We start from the raw sequence: 27,148 nt of genomic DNA, 5'->3' as shown, positions 1-27,148 counted from the left end.
GCAGGCATGTGCTCCAGGGCCCTGGTACATCCTCAGGGATGCTGGGGACACGTCCTGGCTGCTCTCTGCTCGGGGTTGGAAGCACCTTCCCCACCACTGGCACACACCCCTGTCACCAGCAGGGCCACAGGACAGGGCTGGCAGTGACCACACCTGCACAAGGGAGGGCATTCTGCCCCTCTGCCCCCCTCACCTCAGACCCCACCTGCAGAGCTGCCTCCAGCCCTGGGCCCAAGAGCAGAAGGATGTGGAGCTGCTGGAGCAAGTCCAGAGGAGACCACGGAGATGCTCCCAGGGGCTGGAGCTCCTGGAGCCAGGCTGGGACAGCTGGGGGTGTTCACCTGGAGAAGGATCCAGGGAGAGCTCAGAGCCCCTTCCAGAACCTAAAGGGGCTCCAGGAGAGCTGGAAAGGGACTGAGGACAAAGGATGAAGGGACAGGACACAGGGAATGGCCTACCACTGCCAGAGGGGAGGGATGGATGGGATATTGGGAAGGAATAAGGTCTCACTCTGTAAAAGTGGTGAGACCCTGCCCAGAGAAGCCGTGGCTGCCCCTGGGTCCCTGGAAGCGTCCAAGGCCAGGTCAGACAGGGCTTAGAGCAGCCTGGGACAGTGGGAGGTGTCCCTGCCTGTGGCAGGGGTTGGAACTGGATGATCTTTAAGGTCCCTTCCAACCCAAACCATTCTCAGGAGACAGAAGGGTCTCACTTGGCTTCCACTCCAGACAACCATCTGAGGTGGCAGAAGCCAAGCAGCAGCAGCCAAGAGCCAGGAGCCGAGAGTCTGGAGAAATCCTTTATTGGCACAGGTGTTCCAGCCAAATACAGCACAGCTCTGCCTCACTGGTGCCTGAGCAAGCAGAGGTAAGGGGCTATTTTACAGTGCATGGAGAGCCTGCTTCACACATTTCAGACCCGTAGCCTCAGCTCAGAAATATATTTTGTGCTTTAAAATTAAGAAAAAAAAAAAAAAAAAGCTCTTTGCTATATTAGTGTTGGCAAATCACATGATTCCTCCTATACACAGACTATTACACCTCCCCCCAGTAACAAAAATAAGGTTTTTTTACCTTAATGCCTGTGGCTCAAGAAAAAAAAAGCTTTAATCGTGTCCAAGTTAGTGAGACACCTCCAAGCATCTACTTGAGCTCCCTGCAGCAGACTAAGGAACCATCCCTCACAGCTCAGCATTCAGCACCTGCAGCCCCAAAGCACCCCAAATTTGGGTTTGCCCAGGTATGATCTGCACACATCAAGCTGCTCAGCCACGGAGGAAAAAGGCTTTTGCTCTTTCCAGCTCCCTCCAAGATGCTTGCAGGATATTTTATCAAAGGCTCATGGAGCTCCAGCCAGGCCTTTCCCCAGCAGCAATAACCCCAGACTACAGCAGATAAAAAAAACAGCCAGTGAAGAGTTGAGGAAGAAGTGGTTTAAAAAGCCAGAAGGATGGAGCAGAGCAGGCAATGCACGAGGGACTTGGTGCAGGCAGCTCTGGCCAGAGCCGCCCCACATCAAGTTCATCAGTATTTTGTCATTAATAGGCCTAATTGTAGCCAGTTCAAGGCACACACTCACAGGAAATTCCTCCCTGCTTGTTCCAGGTGCAGTCAGATCAATCCCTCTGGGGGTGCACAAATCCCCCCTTGGCCATGGCTTTCCAGCAGCATCCACCTCTGCTGCCCCAGCAAGTCCCTAATCCCAGCACAAAGCTGCTGTTTCCTCCCCTCCCAGTAGCAAACTGAGCTGGGAGGGGTCCAGGCTAACCAAATTCCAAGAGGCCAGCGAGCTCTCCAGCCGTCCTCTGAGCAGGGAATGCCCCAATATCCTGCTGTGACCCACCAGGAGCAGGAGTCCGGCAGAGAGCGGTTCCACCTCCAGCTCCATCGTACAATTTAAAAAAAAAAAACAACAAAACAACAAACCCAAAAATTAAAATTTAAAAAAAAAAAAAAAAGAACAAAAAAAAGAAAATTAAAAAAAAAGAAAAGGTAAAAAGCTTTAATAAAGTAACCCGAACTAGAGTCTGTTTTAGAAGGGGGGGGTCTCTGCACCCAACCCGCTATCAGTTAAAAGCATCAGGGGCTCAGGATTATTTGTGGTTTGATCAAAGTTACATCCTCTTCCAGTACTGCTCCGTCCTGGGGATGCCGGCCACAACCTCGGACTCGATGCCACAGTGGTCCTCTCCTCGCAGGATTTTGAAGAAGCCTGGGAGAACAACAAGAGCCAAAAAAAGAGAAAAAAAGAAAAAAAAAGAAAAGAGTCACCCTCTCCATCCATCCGAGGGGAAGGGGGTGGGGAAATGGGAATGGGGCGGGCACTCCCGGCGGTGCTCACCGTTCTCCCCCCAGTCGGTGTTCCAGGAGTTGGCCACCAGCCAGTAGGGAGTGCCATTCTCCACGCCCCAGCCCAGGATGCGGATGGCGTGGCCTCCCACCTGCTCCCCAGACACGTGCTGGTACACCCCTGCAAGGGAAAAAACCACCCCAAAATGTCAACAGGCACCGCCTGTGCACACCACAGAGCGCTCACAGCCCGGGGGACACCCGGTGTCACAACCCCCAGAGCGGCTGAGGAGAGGTTTTTGATTAAATGTGAAACTGAAACTTAGCGCAGAGTCTACACCGGGAGAGAGCGACAGGACAGAAGGGAGAGGTTTTAAACTAAAAGATGGGAGATTTAGGTTGGGTGTTAAGAGGAAATTCTTTCCTGTGAGGGTGGGGAAGCCCTGACACAGAGAAGCTGTGGCTGCCCCTGGATCCCTGGAAGTGTCCAAGGCTGGGCTGGATGGGGCTGGGATTAACCTGGGATAGTGGAAGGTGTGGAAGATTGGAATGAGATGAGTTTTTAGTCGTTATCTTCCCACCCAAGCCATTCCATGATTCTGTGACTGATGCACCCAGAGACATTCCCCAAGGGGCTCAAAGGCAGTTCAAAACAAGAGTTTTGACATCCTAAAATCAGAGCTATTGTTGTCAGCTGGAATTTGGGATGCTGCCCATTAGGGCTCCCTGCCTGATCCAGACTCTTGCTGTGGACACAGGAGATGGCATCTGCCCACGTCCTTGTCACACCAGACACTCCAGCGCGAGGCTGAGATCTCCAAGACTGGAGAAGACAGACCAGGCCCACAAAAGAGGAACCCTATGGATGCAGCAGGGAACAGGGCTGCCCCCCACAGCCCCACTGCTGCTGCTGCTCACCAGATTTGTACATCAGGAAATCCTCATAGACAATGAAGGCTCCTTCCACTGGGCCATTCTTGTAGATCTCGGCCATGATTTCCTTCTCACTGCGAGGGACCCCGTAGGATGTGATGCCTAAAAGGAAAAGAATTCCCACCTTTAGGATGGCACTGTCAGGCCACACAGGATGGCTGGACCAAGCCTGCTCAGTGTGATCCTGCAGGAGGCCTCCTGCACTTCAATTCAGGTTAAATCCAAACCCAGCAGCTCCAGAGGGACTGACACAGCCAGGCAGGAGAAGTGGGCTCCAGCCACCCCTCTCCCAGAGGGAATTCTTTAATCTGAGTCCTGTTCTGTACCCAAAGACCTATTCCAGACAGCTTTAGTGGGAAGGGGACATTTTTCCCTTGCACATTCTCCTTTTTCAAACCCAAAAGACTCAATGTGAAGACAAAACTCGAGAATCAGTCGGATTATCCTACACATACAGGGCTGGCAGCTGCCAGGGAGATTTGGAGGTGGCTTTGGCACCAGATGGGGCTCAGCACCACACTCTTCAAGAAAACCACATGCACCGCCAGGACCCAAACCAGTTCCACCAGTTCCCCCTTCCCAGCTGAGCCTCAGCAAACACAAACTGCTGCATCTGCCACACTCAGGTTTGCTCCAGGACCACCAGAATGGAGCCTCCAGGGACGGGGCACAGGATAAAAGCCACCAGGAACGAGTTCAGTCCTGCCAACCCCTCCCAGCTGCCAGGAGGAGCAGCTCTGGGGCTGCTTTGGAGGCCGCCTCCCTTACCATAGTGCTTGTCCTCCTTGTACGAGGGGGAGTACCCAGGCTCACAGTGCCGGCTGCACCTCGGGGTGCCCCCTCCCTCCCCGGTGCAGGGGGGCCGAGTGCCGTTGACGTGGTGCTCGCAGGGTGGGATGGAGTAGGGCCGGCAGCCTGTCCAGGAGAGAGGTGACATCAACTGGCTGTCCCCAAACATCCCAACGGCCACGCTAGAGAAGGCACTGGACTCCCCAGGGAAGAGCCTTTCTGCCCCAGGAACCCCACAGATCAGCGGGGCGCAGGAGGTCTTCCCCTGCCAGATGGGCAACCCCTCCATGAGCAACGTGCTTCCCACCAAACCTGCTACCCCACCACCTCCCTCTCCAAATGGTGATGGAAAACGTGGAAACATGAACCAGCTGATGGCCATGGCAGGGGGAGGCAGAGGGCTCCAGTCTGGAAGTTAATTTTTTGAGGGGGAAACATATCAGGAAGACTCCTGACCTCATCCAAAGTGTAGTGAACTGGTTCAAAACAAGCAGCAGCACAAAATTCACAGCCTGATTCATTCCTGCTATGCCTTGAGGACTCCTGGCTCCCTTCCCAGATGGGCCTCCTGCCTCTGGGTGCTGCTCAGGGACCTTTGTCCCAAAGCAGGGACTAGAAGGAGCCATGGGGGCAGGGGCAGCCAGCTGGGACTGCAGAGCTGCTCGAGCTGAAGGAGGGAACAGCCACAAGGACGCAGACCCAAAAAACCCATGAACCTTAACCAAGGAGAGGTGCTCCTCCTTGCTCTCCCAAGGGTGTCTGCCAGGACTTACCCACGTGGGAATCGTAGAGACCCCCGGACACGAGGCCCCGCTCCGTCCAGTACCTCCACGCGCCGGAGGGGTAACCACCATTGCACCTGGGGGAGAGGCACCAGCTCCAGCCCCAGCCATCCCATTCTGGGAGAGGCAAGGGAATGGAGCCAGCCTGGGATGGTTCAAAGGCAGGCTTGGACACATTAAACCTTTTTTGAGTCTGTTCTTTTCTTCCCCAGGATCTGCCTTGAGACACCAAGGCCTCAGGCAAGGAGGTAAGAGCGCTCATGGCTCCAAATCCCAAAGCGCCTCCTTACCATGTCCCTGATCAGCTTCTGCTGCCAGGAGTAACAGGACTTGGAGGCTCAACTCCCTGCCCTGTGCTCGACAACTGTGCCTGAGAACCAAGGACGTGGGACTATGAAAAGATCCTTCCTGTGGCTCTGGCAGCTGCCAGCTGTGTGTGGGAGAGCATCGCTGTGTGCTTGCAGCCAGCACCATGCTCCGTGCTGGGGGCAGGATGTGTCCCAGTCCCTGGAATCACCTTTATGTTCCCACCTAACTCCCCCTCAGCCACAGCACAAACCTCCGCAGGAGCTTCGTGCTCGTCAGGGAGGCAATGAAGGCAAGGCTGAAGCAATCAGCGCCTCCAGGGCCTGCCCCTGCTCCTCCCAACCACCCTCCAGGTGCACAAGGACCAGGAGAAGCTCACCCCATGCCACACTCAAAGCCACAGCACGACAGCAGGTCCTCAGCTGAGACCTCCACGCTGACCTTGGCGTTGGTGTGGACACAGATCCGGTCTGAAATCGCTTCCACGGCACCAAAAGCCTGAGGGCAACCCCAAAACACCCATTAGAGCTGGCCAGGGGAGGGAAACCAGGAAACCTCCTGGAAATGAGTGCAGCAAGCATGGCCAAGTTTCAATGGGAGAAACCACTCAGGAGCTCAGACACTGCAGGATCCCGCAGTGTCTCCTCAGAAAGGGCAACAAAGATGCTCCAAGGGCTGGAGCCCCTCTGCTCTGGGGCCAGGCTGGGAGAGCTGGGGGTGTTCACCTGGAGAAGAGAAGGATCCAGGGAGACCCCAGAGCCTCTTCCAGGGCCTAAAGGGGCTCCAGGAGAGCTGGAGAGGGACTGGGGACAAGGGATGGAGGGACAGGACACAGGGGATGGCTTCCCACTGCCAGAGGGCAGGGAGAGATGGTATATTGGGAAGGAATTCCTGTCTGTGAGGGTGGTAAAGCCCTGGCACAGGTTTCTCAGAGAAGCTGTGGCTGCCCCTGGATCCCTGGAAGTGTCCAAGGCCAGGTTGGACAGGGCTTGGAACACCCTGGTGTGTGGATGGTGTCCCTGCCCTTGGCAGGGGGCTCAGCAGCAAACACAAAGTCACGGGTTCTGCCCAGTAAACTTTATGACCACAACACTGAACTTCCCCTGTCCTTACCCAGCAGGAGCCACAGGAGCCCTGGTCTCTTATCTCGCTGATGGTGGGACAGTTGGGCCACTGCGTCCGCGAGTCGAAGTTATCGGGCAGCTCCATGTCTGCAGCAAAATCCACCCTGTGAGGAGAGGGAATTCCTGTCTCAGGGACACCAGCGAACCACAGCTGGGTGCACTGCACTCTCCAGCCTCCTCTGAAGGCGACCTGGAGAAGGAGGGCTGTTGTTTGCTCACTGAAGGAGCACAAATGCTTGTGCTGTGCTCAGACCAGGTCAGCAGCTCCTCTGGCGTGTTCATTTTCAAGGGTAACAAACTGAACAACTGGTCAAGTGTCTGGCAGGGCACGGGATGGATTTTCCCCTCACGTGTGCTCCGTGCTTAATTCCATGAACCACGTCCACCCTGCTGCCCACAGCCTGCCAGGAGAGCCCCTCACCCACTCCAGATGCCCGTGAAGGATCCACACAACTTTTACTGGAGCTTCACCTTCTCCTCCCTGCACTCACCTCTCGGGGAGCTTGGGCCCACCCAGGAAGGTGCCACAGAGCTTCTTCACGTAGCTCATGTCAGCATTGTGGAAGTTGTGCCCTGCCTGGGGAGAGACATGCAGAATTGGGACACGGCTCTCCACAGACACCAGGAGCATCCCTGGGACCACAGCCCGGTGCTCCAGAGCTGCCTGAATCCCAACCAGAGTCTGACACTGGCTGCAAAGCCCAGGGGCCAAGAGCCAACCACCTACAGACACAGAACACAGCCCAGGATCAGCCCATCTGCACCAGGAAGGTCCAGCTGGAGGTTTTGGACACAGCAAACTGGCCAAGGAGGGTCAGGTCACCAGGAACTGGACACTCGCTGCTTGCCTCCAGCCTCTTGCAAAGTTCCCTCCTCTTGCACTGCTCCTATTCCACAAATTCACTCTGCTCTGCTCCAAAGAGGAGCCGCACAGTTCCTGTCACTGCAGAAGCCCCTGATAGCACCACCTCAGTGGAAAAGTCAGCTGGGACCAAGGCTGGATAGATGCCACCACCATGGTGACACTCCCGAAGCTCAGCCGCTGAATCCTACAAGGAGCCTGTCAGCAATGCATCCCAAAAAAACACCCAAATCAGCCCAGTACTCACCTTCCAGGTGGTGTTGAGTTTGTTTATGTGCTTGACCAGGTCATCTGAGAGAGGAGGGAAGTGAGGAACGCTGCGAGCGTTGGCGAAGGCCACCAGGACACACAGGAGGGACACGGACGGCCACATCTTGGCTACTGAACAGGACACTGCACCTGCAGCGAGACTGGAGCGTTGGAATCATGCCCAAGGTGGGCTCAGCTGCAGCAAGCGTGGGAGGATAAAATGTGTGGCTGCACCAGATCCCTCCAGGTGATCCCTGCACCAGATCCCTCCAGATCCCCAAGTGCCCCAAAAGCCAGGAGAGAGACCGGAACAGAGTAACACCCCCCTGCCTGCAGCTCAGGAGAAATCAGACAAGGCAGCCTTGTTTGTTGACCACTGCAGGATTAGCAGCAGCAGGAAAATACCTTTTGAAGCAGATCCAAGGGATTTGGAGGGTATTAAAACTTGTGTTTACTTCCACAACAATGGAGGATAAGGACCAGGAGAAGGAATAAGTGACATCCCATCTCCACACCAACCTTCAGGCATGGGACTTGATAGGCCCTTCTCTTCCCTTTAAAGAGATTACTCCACTTTACACTTCTGGACTTCAGAGGCTCATTCTGGCCAGCCTGCAGCCCTGGGGGTGCCACAGCCCCAGGTGTGACCCCATGTCCATGCACAGGGGGATCAGCGTGCACCAGAGCTGCCTTGGCTGCTGTCCTCTGCTCCCCTCCCGCTGGGGCTTTTCCCTAGGGAAATGCAGGGTGTGAGCAAAGCCCCAATTTGGGGATCAGAGACACAGGGGAAATCCAAGAGCAGGAAAGAAAGGACCACAGCCTCCCGTGCAGGAGCACAAGCACCACGCAGCCCACAGCCACTCCAGGGCCTCGTGCTTTCCCTGCTCCCCTTTAACCTAATTCACACCGAATTGCCCAACTTCAAATTCACCCCCCGCGCCAGCAGCCGCCTGTTCCACGTCCCCACGCCTGACTCAGACACATCACAAGGCCAGGAGCTCCTTTATCTCTGCAAACACACCAGGGCACCCTCCTCCTCCTCCTCTCCCTGCAAACCCTCCCAGCTCCCTCCCTCCAGCCCCACATCCACCCCGATGAGCACTCCAAGACCTCAGATCCTCCACAGCAGAGATATCCAGGCTTTAATTCCTGCCCAACTCAGCGAGCTGAAGGTGCAATCACCTCTGCAAGCCCCAGCGTGAACCGGACACGCAGCTCCTGCCAGCAGCTCCTGCAGCCCCACGGCAGCAGAGCTGGACGAGCAGGGGACGGCGATGGGAGACGTCCCACACCTCCCTGCCGGCTGCTTCCACCCACTCACAGCCAAGTTTAGCCTTCCCAGAGAAGAAAACCCAGCAGGAGTGTCCTACTTTCTGCCAGCAGTGAGCCCAGGCGGCTGCAGCTCGCTGCATAAAGGGGCTTTTTTCTCCTTTCCCACTCCTCCTTCCACCATTTATTCATTTGTTCCCCCTTCTTCTTTTGTGCTTTCAGCAGGATGCTCGGCCCAAAAAAGGAAAAAACCAAAAAACCAGCGGAGGTTCAGCAGCACTTGGGTCCTCCCACTCCTAAATCTCACCTCTTTGAAGGGGTTTTATTCATATTTTCATGGGTTTCATGGATGTTTTCTTGCTTAGAGGTTTCTCCAGGCAAGGGACTCGCTGGCTGTGCTCCCCTGCTTACACAGCAGGAAGGAGGTTAAACCCAGGAAAATACATATACACTCATAATAAAACCGTGCTTTTTGTCCACAACAGGCCACAGGAAGCCTGCAGGTAGCCAGCCTGAGCTGAGGCAACTTTTTAATGAAAAATCTTATAAAAATTAAAAGAAAAAAACCCAAAAATGCACACACATACAAATGTGAAGCTCCATAACCCTCTGCACTTCTTGCAGTCAACTCGGTATTTTCCCTTAGCAAAGGCAGGAGGCGTTTCTGAGGCCAGAATCACATGATTACACTTTTTTCTTTTTTTTTTTTTTTTTTCCCAGCAGGATGTTTGTAAATCTGCTGACAGGCTGCAAACCACCCTGCCAGGCACCGATGCGCTGCTCACACCCAGCTTTTGAGGGACAGGCACGGGACATCTCCCGGCCTCGGGTTACCAGACCACACTCTCCAGGCAACCCAAAACCGAGCTGAAAATAGATCCCAGCAGTTTCCCCTCCAACAGGCAGAGTTTCAGCCCCACTGCTTTGCATCTGCACCATGGACGTGGCCCAGAGCCAGCAAACCCAGCAAAGAAAATAGCTGGGAGCCAGATGGCTCTCTAGGCAAAAAAATAAAATATCCTCTTGCCAAGTCCCCTGTGGGCACAGAGCCTCCCCACGGGTCATGAGAGAGCTGGGGGTGCCCAGTCTGGGGAAGAGAAAGAAGACCTCAGAGCCCCTTCCAGAGCCTAAAGGGGCTCCAGGAGAGCTGGAGAGGGACTTGGGACAAGGGCTGGAGGAACAGGACACAGGGAATGGCTTGCCACTGCCAGTGGGCAGGGGTAGATGGGATATTAGGGAGAAATTCTTCCTTGTGAGGGTGGTGAGGCACTAGAACAGCTTGCCCCAAGAGATGGGGGATGCCCCATCCCAAAAAACATTCAAAGTCAGGTTGGACAGGGCTCTGAGCAACGTGATGTACAATTAAAATATATAGTTAAAGATGTGCCTGCCCATGGCAGCAGGGTTGGAATTAAATGCCCTTTGAACACCCCTACCAACCCAAACCTTTCTATTATCCTACGAGGTCTCCTATGGCTGTGAAGTTTTGGGTGGTGGGAGCTGACACTCACAGCTGGCACCAGCTACCCCAAGATCTGTCTGGAAAAGGAAGAGGAAATCCTCAACCCCCCTGGGATATCTCCCTCCCTGACCCCCCCGTTCTCCCTGGCTTTATCCTGTGTACAGCAGGTCTATAAATAGGACACACAGGCACGGGGCTGGCAGGACGGATTCTCACCGGCCCTGGGTCACATGCAGCCCAACCACAACAACCCCAGAGATCCTACAGCGACAAAAAGCTGCTGGTTTCCTCCCTCACCCCCCTGTCCCAGCTGATCCAAGCAGCAAGAGCTTCCCCTGGCAGCGTTATCGCACTGGTGCTTCCCCCAGCACCGCTATCTCCTGCTCAGACCCCTCCTCCTCATGAAACCTCACGGCCGTTTAAACCCCACAGCAGCAGCCCCAAAACCAAAATTGCATCACAGCTGCTGCACCCCAACATCTGCCCCTGCTCTGTGCACACCAAGCAGGGCAGAGGAGTTTCCCCAGGAACCCCAGCAGATCCTTTCCCTTTGCACCTCACATCTCCAGAGGTGCCTCGGCTTCGGGAGAACCCTTGCTGAGGCTGATCCACAGCTCACATCCCACCACAGCCCATCAGCTGGCAAACAGAAACAGGGCTCTTGGGCTTCTCAGGACCCCTCAGCTTCACCCTGCAGAATCCCCCAGGTGGCAGGAGGATGTTTGGGGCTCGCAAAGAGCTCCTCAGGTTGCTCCACCATCCCCTGGACAGCTTTGAGATCCAAAGCACCTGCTAATGCCACTTCTTGAAGGATGAGCAAGAAATAAACCCCTGACCCTGGGCGGGACAGGACACTCAGGATTCAGCCAGCTGGTCCCTTAGAAAGAGGGAATGTGGGCCAGCCCCTCTCCAGGCCGTGAGGAGGAGGCAGCGAGGCCGAAGGCTCTGCAGGAGCTGCTCAGAGCAGCTGCAGGGCGGAGAGCAGCCGAAGGGCTGTGGCTGTGCTGGCGCTGCAGCATCCTCCCACAGCCCTCGGTGCTGTCGCAGAGGAGGAGGGAAGCAGGAGACGCCACCCAAGTGCCATCTCCATCCCTCCTGACCAGAGCTGGGAGCCAGGGCAGCTCCCCACCTGTTTTCCCACGGACACGGCTCCTGGAAGTCGAACCCTGATATTCCAGACCTCAGCAGGATCCCACATCGCCCTCCCAGCAGCCAAGACAGGCACACGGTGCCCACAGCAGTGAATCCCTTCACCTTCGCACCACCGAGGTCTCCTTCCCCAAAACAAAGCCCACAGCGTCCCGCTGAACTTTATTTAAGAAAAAGCAACAACCCAACCCTCAAACCGGCTGTTGGGAGCGCAGCTCACATGACGCAGCCGGGGCAGGTCAGACCACAGATAAGGCCCAGCCCTGAAGCATCTCCCAGCTCCTGCACCGTCTGGGCCAAGCCCCTGCAGGCACAGACATCCACACCTTCTCCAAGGCTCCAAGGAAGGCGAGAGCTGTCCCACCCTCCCTTCTACAGCACCCCCAGCCCTCCAGGGCCAGGGGTGCTCAGCACAGCCCAAATCATGTGTCCTGCTCAGCACCAGCCCTTGGCCTGGGCCGAGCTTTCTCCTTTGTTCTCCCTGCCAGGGCTTGTGGCTCCAAGCCACAACAAAGCCAACCCAGAAAGGTTCAGCTCCAGCTCCCGATCCAGCTCAGCCTGCTGCGTCACCAGGGGAGCTCGGCGGCACCAAACCCGTGGTCTGCTGACTTCATTTACAGCATTACCAAAGCCTGAATTATTTTTTCATCGAGAGGAAAAAAAACCAAAAAAACAACATGAGGTTCTCCTCCCCAGGCTTATTCCCTTCTGGCAAAGCCAGATCACCAGCCCAGGTCAGATAACAGAATCCTGGAGAGGTTTGGGCTGGAAGAGATCCTAAAGATCATCTAATTTCAACCCTACTAGACCCAGCTGCTCTGTATCTGACAAAATAATTCCCTCCTGAGAAGCTGCAGCACTCACCTCTGCAGCTTCCATACACGGAAAGCAAAATATTCCTCCCAAATGAAGGAGGAATGAAGCTGCACTGATTTTTTTTTTCTTTTCCCCTCTTCTCACAGACCCATCCATAAAGCAGAGTCTTGCACAAGCCCCCAGACACCCCGTGCTGCGGAAATCCCTTCCCTTCATCTGCAACCCAGAGGGAAACGCCAGAGGGAAGCGACCTTTGCTGTATCACGCCCGCAGAGCATCCCGGAGAGTGGGATATGGGGATGGGAGACCCGCTCCAGGCCGGAGGGATGCATGGCGGCTTCTCCAGCGCCATTCCCAAGCCACGGCCCTGGTCCAAACCCAGGCATCGCGGGATGTTCCCCGGGTGCCAGGCCGACCTCGGCGGCAGCTGGCGAGCAGGGCTGCGGTGTTTTCCCCGTCTCTAGCACAAAAACAAGGTTTCCTCTCTCCTCCCGTGACCCTTCCTGAAGGCTGGACGCGTTTCGAGGGCTCATTTTCCCCCAGTCTGAGCCGCAGCGCATCCCCCTCCCTCATCCCGCACTCCGCACTCGCTATGCACAAAATCCCCCAAAACGCCGCCGGAAAAAGCGGGAGACGCTGCTGCTGTTGTCCCTGCGGGTGTTCCGTGGCCGTGGAAGGGGTGCCCCATTGCCGTGTCCCCTGGCCCGGAGCATCCCCTCCCTCACCGGTCCCCGCCGCGCTCCTTATGCGCGTCCCCGGCACTCACCGGCATCCACCGGGGATTCACCGGCACTCACGGGAACTCACGGCGCTCCCGGCCCCGCCAGCTCTCGGTAACCACGGCCGGGGCAGCTCCCGGAGGCTGAGTCATCCCGGGCCGGCCCGCCCCCGGCGTGACTGCATCCTGCCGGCTGCCCGCCCCCAGAGCCCGCCTCCCTCCCTCATTCCATCCCTCCGTCCATCCCTGCTCCCGGCTCCCTCGCTGCTCCTCGCGGCTTCCCTCCTTCCTCCATGCCTGCTCCTGCCTGCGCGCCTCTCTCCTGCCTCCATGGCAGAGCTCCCCTGCTGCTGCTTCCATCCCTGCTCCTGCCGGCCTCCATCCCACCTGGTTTTCATACCTCCAGCCTGCCTGCATCCGTCCTCAATTCCACCTCCAGCCCACCTGTATCCCTCCTCCAGCCTGCCTCTGACCTTCCTCGATCCGCCCTCTGCCATCCCATCCCATCCCATCCCATCCCATCCCATCCCATCCCATCCCATCCCACATCCTTCCTCTCGCCTTTCTGCCTCCTTGCCCTATTCCATCCCGTTTCGTTTTCATCTTCCAATCTGCCTGCATTCCTCCTCAATCCCACCTGCATCCCACCTTTATCCCTGCTTAATCCCATTTACATCCTTCTTGCTTCCTTCTTCCATCCTATAACCATCCCATCTAGTTTTCCTCCAGCAACCTCTCAGGATTTTTCCTGAATGCCATCTGTATCCCACCCTTTGCTATCCTGTCTCCATCCTGTCTCTGTCCCTTTTCCTTCCTGTTTCTCTTCTCCATCTCCCATCTGGCCTCTCCCATCTGGTTTTCCTCCTCCAGCCTTTCTGTATCCATCCTAAATCCCACCTGCATCCCACACCCATCCCTTCTCAAATCCACCTGGATCACACAGCTTGGCCAGGGAAGCTGTGGCTGCCCCTGGATCCCTGGAAGTGTCCAAGGCCAGGTTGGACAGGGCTTGGAGCACCCTGGGATAGTGGAAGGTGTCCCAGCCCATGGCAGGGTCTGGAACTGGATGATCTTTAAGGTCCCTTTCCACTCAAACCATTCTGGGGTTCTGTGACCCTCCTGCTTCCCTCCTCCAGCCTGCCTCTGGCCCATCTAATTTTCCTACTCCACCCTCCTTGCACCCCACCACTATCCTGTCTCCATGCCACCCCCATCACTATCCCTTGCAGTTTTCATCTGGAAATGCAGGAATATTTCTCTGTGTTACTGTGCTGACTCTTTTCCCCTTGTTTTGGCCAATTTTCAGGGGTATGAACAACAGAAAGATCATCTCAGGAGCCAGTTTCAAGCTCTGTTGTAAACCACAATGACACTAAAGCTTCTCTTTAATGAGAAAAAACCCCACAATTTTTAAAATTATTTTCTCACCCTTCTCTGTGAGGAGGAGGGAAAAACTATACTCCCCACCATTCTCAGAAATGAAAAGACCATGGAACCAAAAGTAATTAATCAGTGATCAGAACCCAGTGAGCATATTCATTTCTCCCCCAGTTCCATTTATGTCAATCAATTTTTGGTCACAATGACATTTTAAAGATTGATTTGAGAAGGTTTCCTAGTGAAGTGATGAGAAAAATCAGAATAACATTTAATACATTTGGCTGCACAACTCAGTACTTATGCAGTAAAATTGGAGATGTTTTTGATGTGTTTAAATGTTTTTATTCCTCAATGCTCTGTGTGCAATGGCCCTTGGACCACTGCATGCCTTTGCATATAATACTTAACCACCCCTTCACTATGTTTTTATTTGTGCTTTAGCAACTAAAATATTAAAAAAAAAAAAAAATCACTTCTAACCTGCCTAACTTCCCTCAGACTCCACAGGATTTCTTTGCTCTCCTTGTGAAGGTTGATTTCAGCTTTCCACGTTGTCTGGGAGGTTTTGTTGACATAAAACACAGGAGAAATAACCTGGATTTTGTCCTGCCCTTTGTACAATCTGGGTCCAAAAGCCTCCAGTCATGTGGAGCTGCAGTCAGGACATCACCTAACACTTATTTCTCCCAGTAACTTAGTCAGTTCCCTCTGAATTCCCCACCCCTCCTTATTTCCAACTAGGTTTTCACCCAGAAGTCACAGAAAAGTGATTTTAAACTTGTGCAGTCCCATAAAACACCTTTTATGGTGCCTCACTCTGAGTCACCAGGGAGCCCATCCTTCAGGCTCTGCCGGTGTCCTCTGTGGATTGCTCAGAAGGGAGAAGCCACCTGTTTTTCCTGCAAATATTTGGTGTCTTTTTCAAGACAAAACTATGAACTAAAACTTTGCAGAGACTGCTGACTTTCTGCCCTCTGTGGGGAAGTGTCAAAGTTGCTTCCCCTATTGCAGTTGTTTTGGGCTGAAAACATGTCAGTTTTTGAGATTAGTTGATCATTTTTGAGATAAGTTGTTCAGTTTTGAGATAAAACGCTCCAAGGGCTGGAGCCCCTCTGCTCTGGAGCCAGGCTGGGAGAGCTGGAGGTGTTCAGCTCAGGGAGAGCTCAGAGCCCCTTCCAGAGCCTAAAGGGGCTCCAGGAGAGCTGGAGAGGGACTGGGACAAGGGATGGAGGGACAGTACAAGGGGCAATGGGACAGATGGGACTTTGGGAAGGAATTGTTCCCTGTGAGGGTGGTGAGACCCTGGCACAGGGTGCCCAGAGAAGTTGTTGCTTCCCTGGAAGTCTCCAAGGCCAGGCTGGATGGGGATTGGAGCAGCCTGGGAGAGTGGAAGGTGTCCCTGCTCATGGCAGGAGATGGAATGGGATGAACTTTTAAGGTCCTTCCACCCCAAACCATTCTGTGGTTCAATGATAAGTTGTTTTTGTATATGATATTGAATGCAGCCAGGAAAGCTTCCCCATTTGAGACTTCGCAGAGAGTTAAAAAAGCCCCTGTGTGCCCAGGCATGAAACAAACCTCCTTTTTTCTCATGGTATTTTTTTAGTGCATCAGAAAAAAAAATGAATGGTGTTTGGTGAGGCTTTGGCCTTTGGAGCAAAATCCAGCACTACAGGAAGGAGGTGAGGAAATGGGTCAGGAGGCCTTGAGCTTCTCTTATCACTCGTTAAATCAGTGTTGATTGTATCATGGTGCCCCTGCTTCAACACTGAACAGCAGATAGCTCTTAAGAAAGCTGCTGCAGGGCCAACACCTAGAGGTTTTAGAAAAAAAAGTTTGTGTATATTCACCTCCTACCATAATTTTTATATGGTCTTAATTAATGCAGGTATGGCTTTTTTCATCTTCGGGGTTTAAAACCACCTTTGTTTACAAAAAGGGGTATGAAATGCAAGTTTATTTAATAACCAAGTAGCTCTGCTTTTCTTGGGGTAGGAGTGAATCGTGCTCCTCCCTGAAGCCAAAGCCTGTCCAGCTGCGCTGCCAGATATCCTTCGGGGAAAATCCACCCTGATTTTTTCCTGATTCATCCTTTTCAGATGCTTTTAAGCACTATAATTTTACTGCTGAATTTTACAGCATTACAATATTTGCCTCCGAGGTTCTTTTATTCTTGGCTTTGAGTCCCTCTTTGAGCATCATCCCTGGAGGTGTCCAAGGCCAGGATGGACAGGGCTTGGAGCAACCTGGGATAGGTGTCCCTGCCCAATGGCAGGGGGTTGAAATGAGATGAGCTTTAAAGCTCCTTCCAACCCAAGCATTTCTATGATTCTAAGATTTCTGTGATATGATTTTGCAGCTGACTCGCTCACCCTGACAGCAGCAGAACATCTCTGAGGCCTTGATGGGAATAATGATGGTTATTACATGGCTGCACCAGCTGCCAAGGTAAAATACTCGCCCAGGGCAACTAAAACAGGATATTTTTAAAGCCATAATGCTGCCTGATAAATCCTGACTGGAAGGGTTGGGCACTGATAATCCTCACCTCTGCATGGGAGCTGGGACATCCTGAGCTCAAATCCTCACCCTCCAAACATTCAGTGCCTGCCAGGGTCACCGCTGGAGCACATGGCTTTAGAAAGCTCACTGCAACATGCCTTGGGTGGGTTCTTGGCTAATTCTGATGGATTTTGGCTTGTCTGGTGGAAGTCGGGGTTTGTTGACCAGACTTTTCTGTCCAGACAGAAAATGAGCTTTGCTGCCTCGTTGAGCAAGAGAGGCTCTCCTGGCTGGGGGGGACTGCGTGCTCCTGGTGTGGATGGGAGATAATTTAAGGCATCACGGGGTTTCGGTGTCCTGGACACCCATCAGCAGCACCTCTAGCCTTCTGCTGCTGATGCTGCTTAAGAGGCTGAAGGCCTCTTTAGATCTGGAGGATCCTGCAAAATCCTCCCCCTCCTCTGCTTCCTGCAAATTCTGTGCGAACAGAGAGCTCGGGTTCCCTGAAAATCCGCGCAAACAGGGAACTCCGGTTGCACAACCCCGTGGTGACTCAGCCGGGCTGGCTCACGAGGAGCCCTGTGACCTGCTGGGAGGTGACTCACGAGCAGATGACACAGCAAAAATCTTCTTCCCACCATCGCTGGGACTGGTCGAGCCCAGATCTGGGCAAGCAGTGAGACTTCGAGGGCTGAAATTGCTGGCCCTGGATGGATGTGGGATATTATCCACTCCTGCAAAGATTTATGTCCCTTTGCAGGGTGACAAAATAGATCCTACGCGCTAGCATAAGGCAGAGTCATTGTCTAGGTTAAACATTAATATTTTGGTACATTTTTATGGAGAATATCTCCTTGGTTCCCGTGCTCCATCCATCGTGTCTTCCTGGCGTGTCTCCCCTCCTAATTCCTAAAGCAAACGCGATCAGCGGTGCCCCAGGACATGCCCAGCTGCTCTCATCCAGAGGTGGAAAAGCTTTCCTTCACATCTGGCACACCAGAGAGGCAGAGAACAAACTTGTCCTGTGCCTTGATTGAGAGAGAGCTTTGTAGAGCTGTGTGAGTGTCACTGCTCAGCACAGCCACACCTCTCTCCCCACTCTCCCAGCAATTTTTTGGCTGCAGCACTCCTGGAGCCAAAGGTGGAACTTTGTGTTTATCAGAACTGAGTTTTCCTCCATGAATCTGACAGATTTTTGAATCTATGGGAACTTGTTCCACATACTCTCTCTGCCCCGGCAGGGGATTGTGTTTCTCATCTTTTGGGGCTGGGGCAGCTCCCCAGAGCTGTGTCCCCATCAGCGTGGGGCTGGTTAGGGCAGCTGCTCTGGCCCCAGGTAGTCCAGGATGTTCCTTTTGGAGATGCTTTATCTCCAGGGCACTTTTGCCATGTGCTTTCCATAAAAAGTGTCATAGCATAATTTAGTTTTGCAAAGCTCTCCGGGATCGAGTCCAACCATCCCCCAGCACTGCCAAGGCCACCACTGCTCCATGTCCCCAAGTGCCACATGCACACGGCTTTTAAATCCATCCAGGTGTGGGGGTTCCAGCACTGCCCTGGACAGCAGTGCCAGGGTTGGAGAACACTTCTGGTGAAGAAATTATTTCTAATATCCAATCTAAACCTCCCCAGGTACAACTTGATGTCATTTCCTCTTTGTCCTGTCCCTTTTCCCTGGGAGCAGACCCCGACCCCCCTGGCTGTCCCCTCCTGTCAGGGAGTTGTGCAGAGCCACAAGGTTCCCCCTGAGCCTCCTTTTCATCAGGCTGATCCCCTTTCCCAGCTCCCTCAGCTGCTCCTGGTGCTCCAGCTCCTTCCCCAACTCCATTCCCTTCCCTGGACCTGTTCCAGCCCCTCCAGGTCTCTCTTGTCATGAGGATCCCAGAAGTTTTCCCAGCACTGGAGGTGTCCCAGCAGTGCCAGCACAGGGGACAGGCACTGCCCTGCTCCTGCTGGCTGCACAGCCCAGGTGCCATTGAACCTTCTTGCCCACCTGGGCACACCTGGCTCATGTCCAGCCGGGTCAGGCATGTTCAGACACTTTGGAGCAGACACTGTGATCTCCATTCCCTTTGTGGTACACGCCTGACTCTGCTCCTGCTCCTGCCATACCCCAGCCTCCAGGGAATTCAGGAGTGGTGGGAAGTGCTCAGGACTCAGCTGCTCTGCCTGGTCACCTGATCCTGACCTCACCCTTCCACTTCTTGCTGAGGTTGTACTTTCGAGCCTGCAATCTGTGTCCATCCATCCTGGCTTTGTGACGGAAAGCAGGACCTGACTTCCCCTCTGTGCCCCTCTGTGGTCACCCACTGCCCAGATGACAGCTGTAGGATGTGGTCATCTAAGGATGGGCCTTATGCTTCAAAAAGTAACCCCCAGCTGGCTCCAGAAGAGAAAATCCACTGAAAAGAAGAAGTGAGAGAGAAGTGGGGACAGTGACATGTGAGAATTTGCATCCAAAGCACTTTTCTGTGGGTGCTGTACAGAGGGAAAGCAAAACCCGTTCCGTGTCCTTTGCTCTTCTGCATGACCAGTGTGTCAGTCCCTTCCAGCCAGGGCAACTTTGCCATCCTGGCTTTACTGGGAGAGCTCTGGGCACAGCTTTTTGAGAGAGTGATTCACGATTTGGCCTTCCTCTGCAGGCCCAGGGATTGTCCATGGCCCAGATCAGAGCCTGAGCAAGGGGATCACCACAGCGCTTGGCTCCTCCCACTCACCTGAGTCTTCCTTCCCCACACAGAGTTGGGAAGGTGTTTTCCCAATGTGTCTGGCCAAGGAACGGGGCTGTGATTGCCCTTGTCTGTTCCAAGAGATCCTCAGATTCTCATTTGTGTCCGTGGTTTCATCTCTTGATGTCTCCTGCTCAGAGCACGAAACACCCATTGGGGTGGAGGGGATCCTGAGGCCCAAGCATTTGTTCTGTGTTGTTTTTGGCTTGGAAAGGTGACACAGAGATGGGGGCTGTGTCTGGTACAGGCAGAATTTCTCTTCAGGGAGGGAACAATTTCTCTGCAGAGCGATTTTTGGTTTCCTCTTGGCGGGAGGGAAACTGAGGCAGGAAGGCTCCATCCCAGGGTGAGTCCAGCTGACAGTGCTGGCCCATGGAGAGCCCCTCAGCAATGACTTCATTGTGCTGCTGGCACACTCTGACTGCCTGCAAAGCCAGGAGAGCTGCTGGCTCCTAGCAGGGAGGGAACCCTCCCAGGATTCTTCAGAAAAGGGTGTTTTTTGGTGCTGCAGTGAAAGGTTATCTCATCAGGCACCGGGCCAGGCTCCCGGTGACGTGGGAGGGTCTGTCACATGCCACCGGCCACTCGGGACCCGCTTTCTCTTGGAAACCCTGTTTTTCCCTGTTCTCTGCTTTGTTTATACATGAGCCTCAGGGGGGGAAATGGGAATGGGAGGAGAACTGGTGGGGCTGGAAATCGGGGTCATTCCTACGGAGCTGGGGCAGGAAGGGCAAAGCGCTGGGAGGGTTTTCTGACGGTCAGCAGCAAGGGAGCTGTGAGATGGGTACCGGGACCTGTTTGGGATGTGGGAGAAACTGGAAGTACATGGAACTTAATTTTAATTTTAATTTTAATTTTAATTTTTATTTTTAATGTTAATTTTAATTTAATTTTAATTTTAATTTTAATTTTAATGTTAATGTTAATTTTAATTTATTTTTTAATTTTAATTTTAATTTTAATTTTAATTTTAATTTTAACTTTAATTTTAACTTTAATTTTAATTTTAATTTTAATTTTAATTTTAATTTTAATTTTAATTTTTATTTTTATTTTTATTTATTTCGAAAAATAAATTAAAAATTGCAGGACGAGGGAGCCAATAGGGAGTTTCTTGGGGCAGAAGTGACATTCCTGTGAGAAGAGACACTCTGTGCCATTCATCCCGGCAGGATGAATCTCAGAAAATCTGGGTTTTCTGGGGGAGGCCAGACCAAAGGGAAAACCTGTCTGGTTCAGGCTGCCCTGGTTTTTAATGCCATCTCGTGGTCCGGGAAGGTTTTACAGAGGGATGTGTGGAGCATATTTCCTTGTCTGAACAGAAAACTGTGGAGTTGGGCAGCTCCTGCTGTCACTTCTCTGGCAGAATCATGAAATCTGCCCCAGCCCTCTCACTTTGAACAGGTCTCATTCCTGGGGGATGATTTCCATCACCTGATCCCATGTCTGTTTGGGAATTGCCATCCTGAATACCTCCAGGGAGCTGGGCTGTTTTGTCCTATCTCGTTTTAAGCTCTGGAGCCTGGAGCCCCTCTGCTCTGGGGCCAGGCTGGGAGAGCTGGAGGTGCTCACCTGGAGAAGAGAAGGATCCAGGGAGACCTCAGAGCCCCTTCCAGAGCCTAAAGGGGCTCCAGGAGAGCTGGAGAGGGACTTGGGACAAGGGATGGAGGGACAGGACACAGGGAATGGCTTCCCACTGCCAGAGGGGAGGGATGGATGGGATATTGGGAGGGAATTGTTCCCTGTGAGGGTGGGGAGGCCCCGGCACAGGTTGCCCAGAGGAACATCCCAGCACAGAAACACAAAACACATTCAGAGCCGGAAATGCCAGGGTTGTGTGCTCCAGGAATGAAGAGGAAGCTGAGCACCATAAAACCTCTACATCCAAGAGGTTTGACCCTGTCTTGCTGCAAGCCTGGTTGCCCAAGAGCAGCCCACGTGCTGTGTGTGGCAGGAATCTCTTGCACTGCTTGCTCAGCCTCTGCAGCTGCAGGGATTTGAGGGAGTGCCTCCAGGCTGGCACGGGCAAGGCTTCCAGCTGCGAGCAGATCTTCCCAGGGATGCAGAAAAGTGAGGAGCAAACACTGTCCTGTCTCACTGCGGAGGTTTGGGAGAGGTTTTTGTGTGCTGTTCTCCTCTGGTCTCACTGCTAGAGGAGAGTGTGGGGGTGACAAAGCTTTTTTAGGTACTCAGATGAACCCATCTCACTTGTATCTGTAAGAATTCCCAGTTTAGGGTGACAGTCCATGTGGGTTCAGGTAGAAAGGGTGACCAAAAAAAAAAAAAAAAAACCCCAAACAAAAAAAAAACAAACAAACAAAACAAAAACAAAAACAAAAAACAAAACAAAAAAAAAAAAAACCAAAAAAACCCCAAAAACGGATTTGAACATCTCCTGAGTAGAAAAAAAGTGGCAGCATCTCTCCCTGGAAATATGTTTGGAAATGAGGATTGTGAAGGTTTGAGAGGGGAGCAGGTCCCCATCACAAGGACAAGCACGAAGGTGCTAAAGACTTATAAATTATCTGTAAAGCATGAGGAATTCACCAGCTGAAGAGCAGCCTCCCGGGGTTTACACTGGAATTACCCCGAGGGGGATCTGAGACCATCTCAAAACAGCCACATGGGTTTTTTTGAGCCGGCTCCGGGTTTTTTTGAGCCGGCTCCAAGTTTTTTTCCCCAAGGCTGTTCTCCAAGGTGGCTCCACCCCTGCTGCCTCCCCAAACACTTTCCAACCAGCCAAATCCTTCTGATAAATATAGCAGGAGGAAGGCAGCAGGTTTGGCTGGGGACGAGCGGAGGGAACTGGCTCTGGGACAGCTTCGTGCTCATTGCGACAGAGTCACGTGTATGTGTTTAAACCAAAACCAAGACCTAAGTGTGAAGTTATGCTGCCCTGGGACTTTGGGGAAGTCTTGGGGTTTGGAGAGGAAGTTGGCAGCTGGGTGTTTTTCTCAGCTGATGGGGTAACAAGTCAGCTGGATTGGAACGGGCTTTTTTTGGTTTTGAGGTGACTTTTCTCTCGCGGGAACAGGGTGGCAGATGTCCCAACACACAGCCGTGGTGCACAGTCATGGAACCATGAATCATTGGAATGGAATGGAATGGAATGGAATGGAATGGAATGGAATGGAATGGAACGGAACGGAACGGAACGGAACAGAACAGAACAGAACAGAACAGAACAGAATAGAATAGAATAGAATAGAATAGAATAGAATAGAATAGAATAGGAGTAGAATGTCGCTATCTCCAGCTATGCCTGTGCTGAAGGAGTACTTGTGATCTCCATTTCCCTCCTACCCCTAATTATTCCTCAATATTCCTCTTCCAGGGTCTTTTTATTTATCTGCCAAGGCATCACTTGGCTGCAGGAAGTTCCTGGCATGGGGAAAGAGGTGGTGACTTCTGGCTGCAGCCTCCACTGTGCCAAGTCCCCAGGTCACCTGCCTTGGGATGGACCTTGGGGTCTGAGGGCTGACAAAACACCGGGGACTCTCCCAAGAGGGACCTTGCATCATTTTCCTTGCTGCAGCCTCTCCAAGGACTTGTGCCTGGCAAACTCTATTTGCTGGTGCCTGCAAGGGCCACGAGCTCCTGAGACTGCCCCACTAAGGGTGGACATCACCCACGGAAGTCCCCACACGGCAGGCAGCTGTCCCATGGGATGGGCTGTGACACCAGGTGTCTGTATGTCCCATCTGAGGCGTAAGAGATAGCCCTTAGTCTTCCAGCACCAGGCACAGCGAGGTCCTAACCCTGAACTGGCACCCACCCAAGGCAACAAACCCCACAGAAAGAGGGGATCCTCTCCTGGGGATTGCTGTGACAGGGCTTGGCTCTCCCAGCATTGTCTCGGGCCTTGAGCATCTCCCTCGCCGCCGTGGTGCTGAACTGCACATTCCAAGGTGAGCGAGGCTGAACAAACAGTTGCCCCCCAAAACGACACTGGCGCCTGCTGGGGAAGCTCAGACTGGTGTTTGTGCCAGAAGACACGCAAACATCTCAGCTGAACAGCCCTGACCTCCTCTTCCTCCTCCTTCCACCTTTTTCTGCTTATCTCTGCACCCCTGGGGTAACCCAGAGCAGAGATATTCTGGGAGCCCAGCGCTGCCGTTTCCTCCTTGCGCCGTTTCCTTCCACCCTCTCCTGACGGGACCCCACGGGATGCCCGCGGTCCCCCGGGATGCTCGGGGCTATCTCTGCGAGGACGTCGGCCAGAGGAGGAGGAAGCCCTTGGACAAGAGCCGATGGTCCAGGAGCCGGGCAGGCTGGAGGGTGCTGAGCAAGGAAGAAAAACAGGAAAGTGGCGGCAGATAAGGGAAAGGACCTGGAAGAGGAATACTGGGGAGTAATGGAGGGTGAGAGGGAAATGAAGATCGCAGCAGGCGTCGTGCAGCGAGAGGAAGCTGCTGAAAGGAAAGCAGCGCAGAAATATCCTTCTCATTGTACTGGGAAATGGGTCTCAGCCTCACAGCTCAGGGATGCTCAGCAGATCTGTGTGCAGGGGTGGTCACACACCCACAGGGTCATACCTGGCTGGGAAACTCCAAGAACTGCCCTGTGCAAAAACGGTAATTAGCCTGTTGTGAAGACAGCTAATTAATCTGTTAGTGGCCGGTTTCCCTTTGTTGTAAGACCAAGCATGATGTCCCTGAAGAAGGACAATCCTGGGAACAGGGACAGTCCTGGAGGCTGGATGGGGCTCTGAGCAGCAGCCTGGTCCAGTGGAAGGTGTCCCTGCTCATGGCAGGGATTTGGAACCAGATCATCTTTAAGGCCCCTCCCAACCCAACCCATTCCATGACTCTATGGTTCTGCGATTCCGTGTTTCTATGACTCGTGTGTGAATCGGTCCCTTGGATCCTGCTGGGGTGTTACAAACCAGAGAGAGGGGCTTTTGTCCATATCCCAGGTGTGTCCTGCCTCAGGTTCCCTGTGCAGGTGTCCCGCTGTTTAATCTTAATGTGGCAGGACACAACAACTGCATTTCCTGGCTGGTTTCTTCAGACACCACAACTTCTGATCCCTCAGGCACTGATCACTTCCACGTTCTCACCTTGGAGCAAGTCACGCTTGTGGAACCTGGAAACCTCGTCATTACTGCAAGACACTGCCTTTCTTCTACATTTCCATGGATAAAACCCCAATCCAGATCCACCCTGATCATGGCCATAACCTGTGGAGGAACCTCCCCAAAACCCAGATGGGTGCAATGGAGGCACACCTAACCTCGTGTTCCTTCAGACTCGTTTCTCTGGGACCTCTTCCCTACAGGAGCCTGTTGGGAATGTCCTGACCGCCAAACTGTGCCGAGGGCTTGTTTCGCTCTGTGCTCACTGGTCAGCGTTAAAAGCAACGAGTGACTAATTTAAAAGTGCAGACAAACTTAATTCCCTCCTGGATGGGAAGGATTATCCCTGTCTTGCCAAGGTAACATTCCAGCAGTGAGGGCCTGGTAGATGATAACCCCAGAAGGGATGAGGTCAATCTTTCAGATACAGCAGAGGTTGAGGAGACCTCCATGGTGCCGGTGTCCCCTGGGATGAGATGGGATGCAGAACACCAGACTCTGCTGCCGGACAAGGGCTGTGAACAGAGGAGCCTGAGCAGAATCATCCCAGTGACCTGATCCAGGAGCCATCACTGACAGTGCTGGGGATGGAAACTGAAATTCCAGCCTCAATGTCACAACCACAGGGAACTTGACCAGGATGTGGCTGGTGACACACTCTGGATGTGAGATGGGATATGAGAAAGTGGTGCCTGGGACAACCGTGATACAAAACTGCAACTAATCAGGGAAAAAAAAAGAAAGGGCTCCGTGCATTGTTTGTGCATGGGCTTCAGAGAGGAGCAGCCTCTCTTTCCCGGTCCCACATGAAGGGATGAAGTGAGAGATATACATTGAATCCAGCTCTGGGGTCATCAGCACAGGAGAGACATGGACCTGCTGGAGAGAGTCCAGAGGAGGACATGGAGATACTCTGAGGGCTGGAGCCCCTCTGCTCTGGAGCCAGGCTGGGAGAGCTGGGGGTGCTCACGTGGAGAAGAGAAGGATCCAGGGAGAGCTCAGAGCCCCTTCCAGAGCCCAGAGGGGCTCCAGGAGAGCTGGAGAGGGACTTGGGACAAGGATGGAGGGACAGGACACAGGGAATGGCTTTCAGACTGACAGAGGGCAGGGGTAGATGAGATATTGGGAAGGGATTTTTTTCCTGTGAGGGTGGGGAGGCCCTGGCACAGGTTTCTCAGAGAAGCTGTGGCTGCCCCTGGATCCATGGAAGTGTCCACAGCCAGGGTGGACAGGAGCAACCTGGGATAGTGGAAGGTGTCCCTGCCCATGGCAGGGGGTGGAACTGGATGAGGTTTAAGGTCCTTTCCAACCCAAACCATTCAGCCCTGAAAAAACTGATTTGAATGGAACCTGACCTTGGACACTCCCAGGGATGGGGCAGCCACAGCAACCTGTCCCAGGGCCTCACCACCTGCATTGCAAAAACGTTTTCTCGTATCTAATCTTAACTGACTCCCCTTTAGTGTCACCCTGGTTTTTCTGAGTTTTTTAAAGCCTTTTGACTGTTCATAAAATGGAGTCAGACTTTTTAGCTACTGTACAATATTAGGAGCAGTTTTCACTTTTTCCCACACATGTAACATAAACAAATCCTTTGTTTTTCATTCCCTGTCCTTTGTTTGCATATTCCTAACCTGAAAACAATTGTAACTGACAGCTGGTCTGGCCATTTGGCTGGGAGGTGAAAACTTCAGAAGCCAATCCACAGCCAGACCTACAAATGTATAAAAAGTAAGAAATAAACAGGCAGAGGAGCTCTGGGCCTCGGCTCAGCCTTGAGCTCTCGGAGGAACAACTCTGCCCTGCGAAATCTCTCGCCTCCGTGTGATTGCTTTGCGTATCCCGATCACACCTTTAGTTTAAAACCATCATCCCTTGCCCTGTCACAGCAGATCCTGCTAAAACACTTGTCCCCATCTGTTTTTGCACCACCTTCATCCACAAACCTCATTTCTTGGCTTAAGGCTGACAAGAGAGTCACAGCTGCAGATCATCCATGAGAAACCCACTCATCTCTCTCCCATGCCCAAGCCACAGAAGGTCTCTGCACATATTTTTGGGATCCACTTTTGCCTCAGGGTTGTCCTTAGTGGCTGACTATGGCTGGTGGGATGACTTCCCGTCTCTGAAGGCATTTTTGCAGTATTTCACCACGTGACTCTGGTGAGTGACAGGGCTGTTGTGGGGGCTGATAACCGGATTAACTGGAGCCAGAATTGCTTCTGCCTACACTCAGCAGGACCTCGGATCATCCCCCACCGTGTCAGCTCACAAAATCCAAAAGCCCCTTTTCCAGCTTGTGCTCAACCCACCGCAGTCTGTCACCCCCCAGGAGACCCTCCTGAACGAACTGTGCTTGAAGAGCAGCATCTCCCAGCAGACAGCAGCTCCCAGAGCAGATAGCAGCTCCTGAGGGAACAGGCAGCCTGGGAGCAGCGATGCCGATGGTGAAACCTCCCATTAATCACGGGAACACAGCCACCACCTCCCCATCCCGGCTACCAGAACTAATCACAGCCCCAAGTAGACAAAACATCCACATTTTTCCCCTCCCATGTGTTTTCCCTCCGTGTGCTCTGTGTCAGGAGCTGTCTGGTGCTCAGATAGGGCTGCCCCTGGGCCGTGGAATCGTATATTGAAGGATTGTGTTGTCATCCAGCCTCATCCTTGGAAACATCAGCCTGGAGAGTCCATAACGCAAATCCTTTACTGTTCATGG

The 27,148-nt window shown here is 53.1% G+C and overlaps 1 protein-coding gene across 2 annotated transcripts; it reads right to left on the bottom strand.

The window, feature by feature from the left end:
• Positions 1 to 784: 784 nt before the first annotated feature.
• CTSB (cathepsin B) lies at positions 785 to 12,928 on the bottom strand. 2 transcript variants are annotated; one of them, XM_040058280.2, is made up of 10 exons: positions 12,793 to 12,928; positions 7,329 to 7,480; positions 6,711 to 6,796; positions 6,209 to 6,323; positions 5,475 to 5,593; positions 4,781 to 4,866; positions 3,987 to 4,133; positions 3,204 to 3,320; positions 2,338 to 2,466; positions 785 to 2,208 (listed from the first exon to the last, which is right to left on the bottom strand). In XM_040058280.2, exons 2-10 carry the CDS (start codon positions 7,452 to 7,454, stop codon positions 2,111 to 2,113), a joined length of 1,023 nt encoding a protein of 340 aa, XP_039914214.1. In that variant the 5' UTR covers positions 7,455 to 7,480; positions 12,793 to 12,928; the 3' UTR covers positions 785 to 2,110. The 2 variants fall into 2 exon arrangements, with proteins under 2 accessions (XP_039914214.1, XP_039914215.1); XM_040058281.2 differs by having other exon boundaries at positions 7,329 to 7,491; positions 12,793 to 12,907.
• Between the last annotated feature and the right edge of the window lie 14,220 nt (positions 12,929 to 27,148).

This window comes from Hirundo rustica, chromosome 3 (genome assembly GCF_015227805.2).
Source record: "Hirundo rustica isolate bHirRus1 chromosome 3, bHirRus1.pri.v3, whole genome shotgun sequence".
Taxonomy (NCBI): Eukaryota; Metazoa; Chordata; class Aves; order Passeriformes; family Hirundinidae; genus Hirundo; species Hirundo rustica.
The sequence above is the reverse complement of the archived record's forward strand: the minus strand, read 5'-3'. Positions and strand labels throughout refer to the sequence as shown.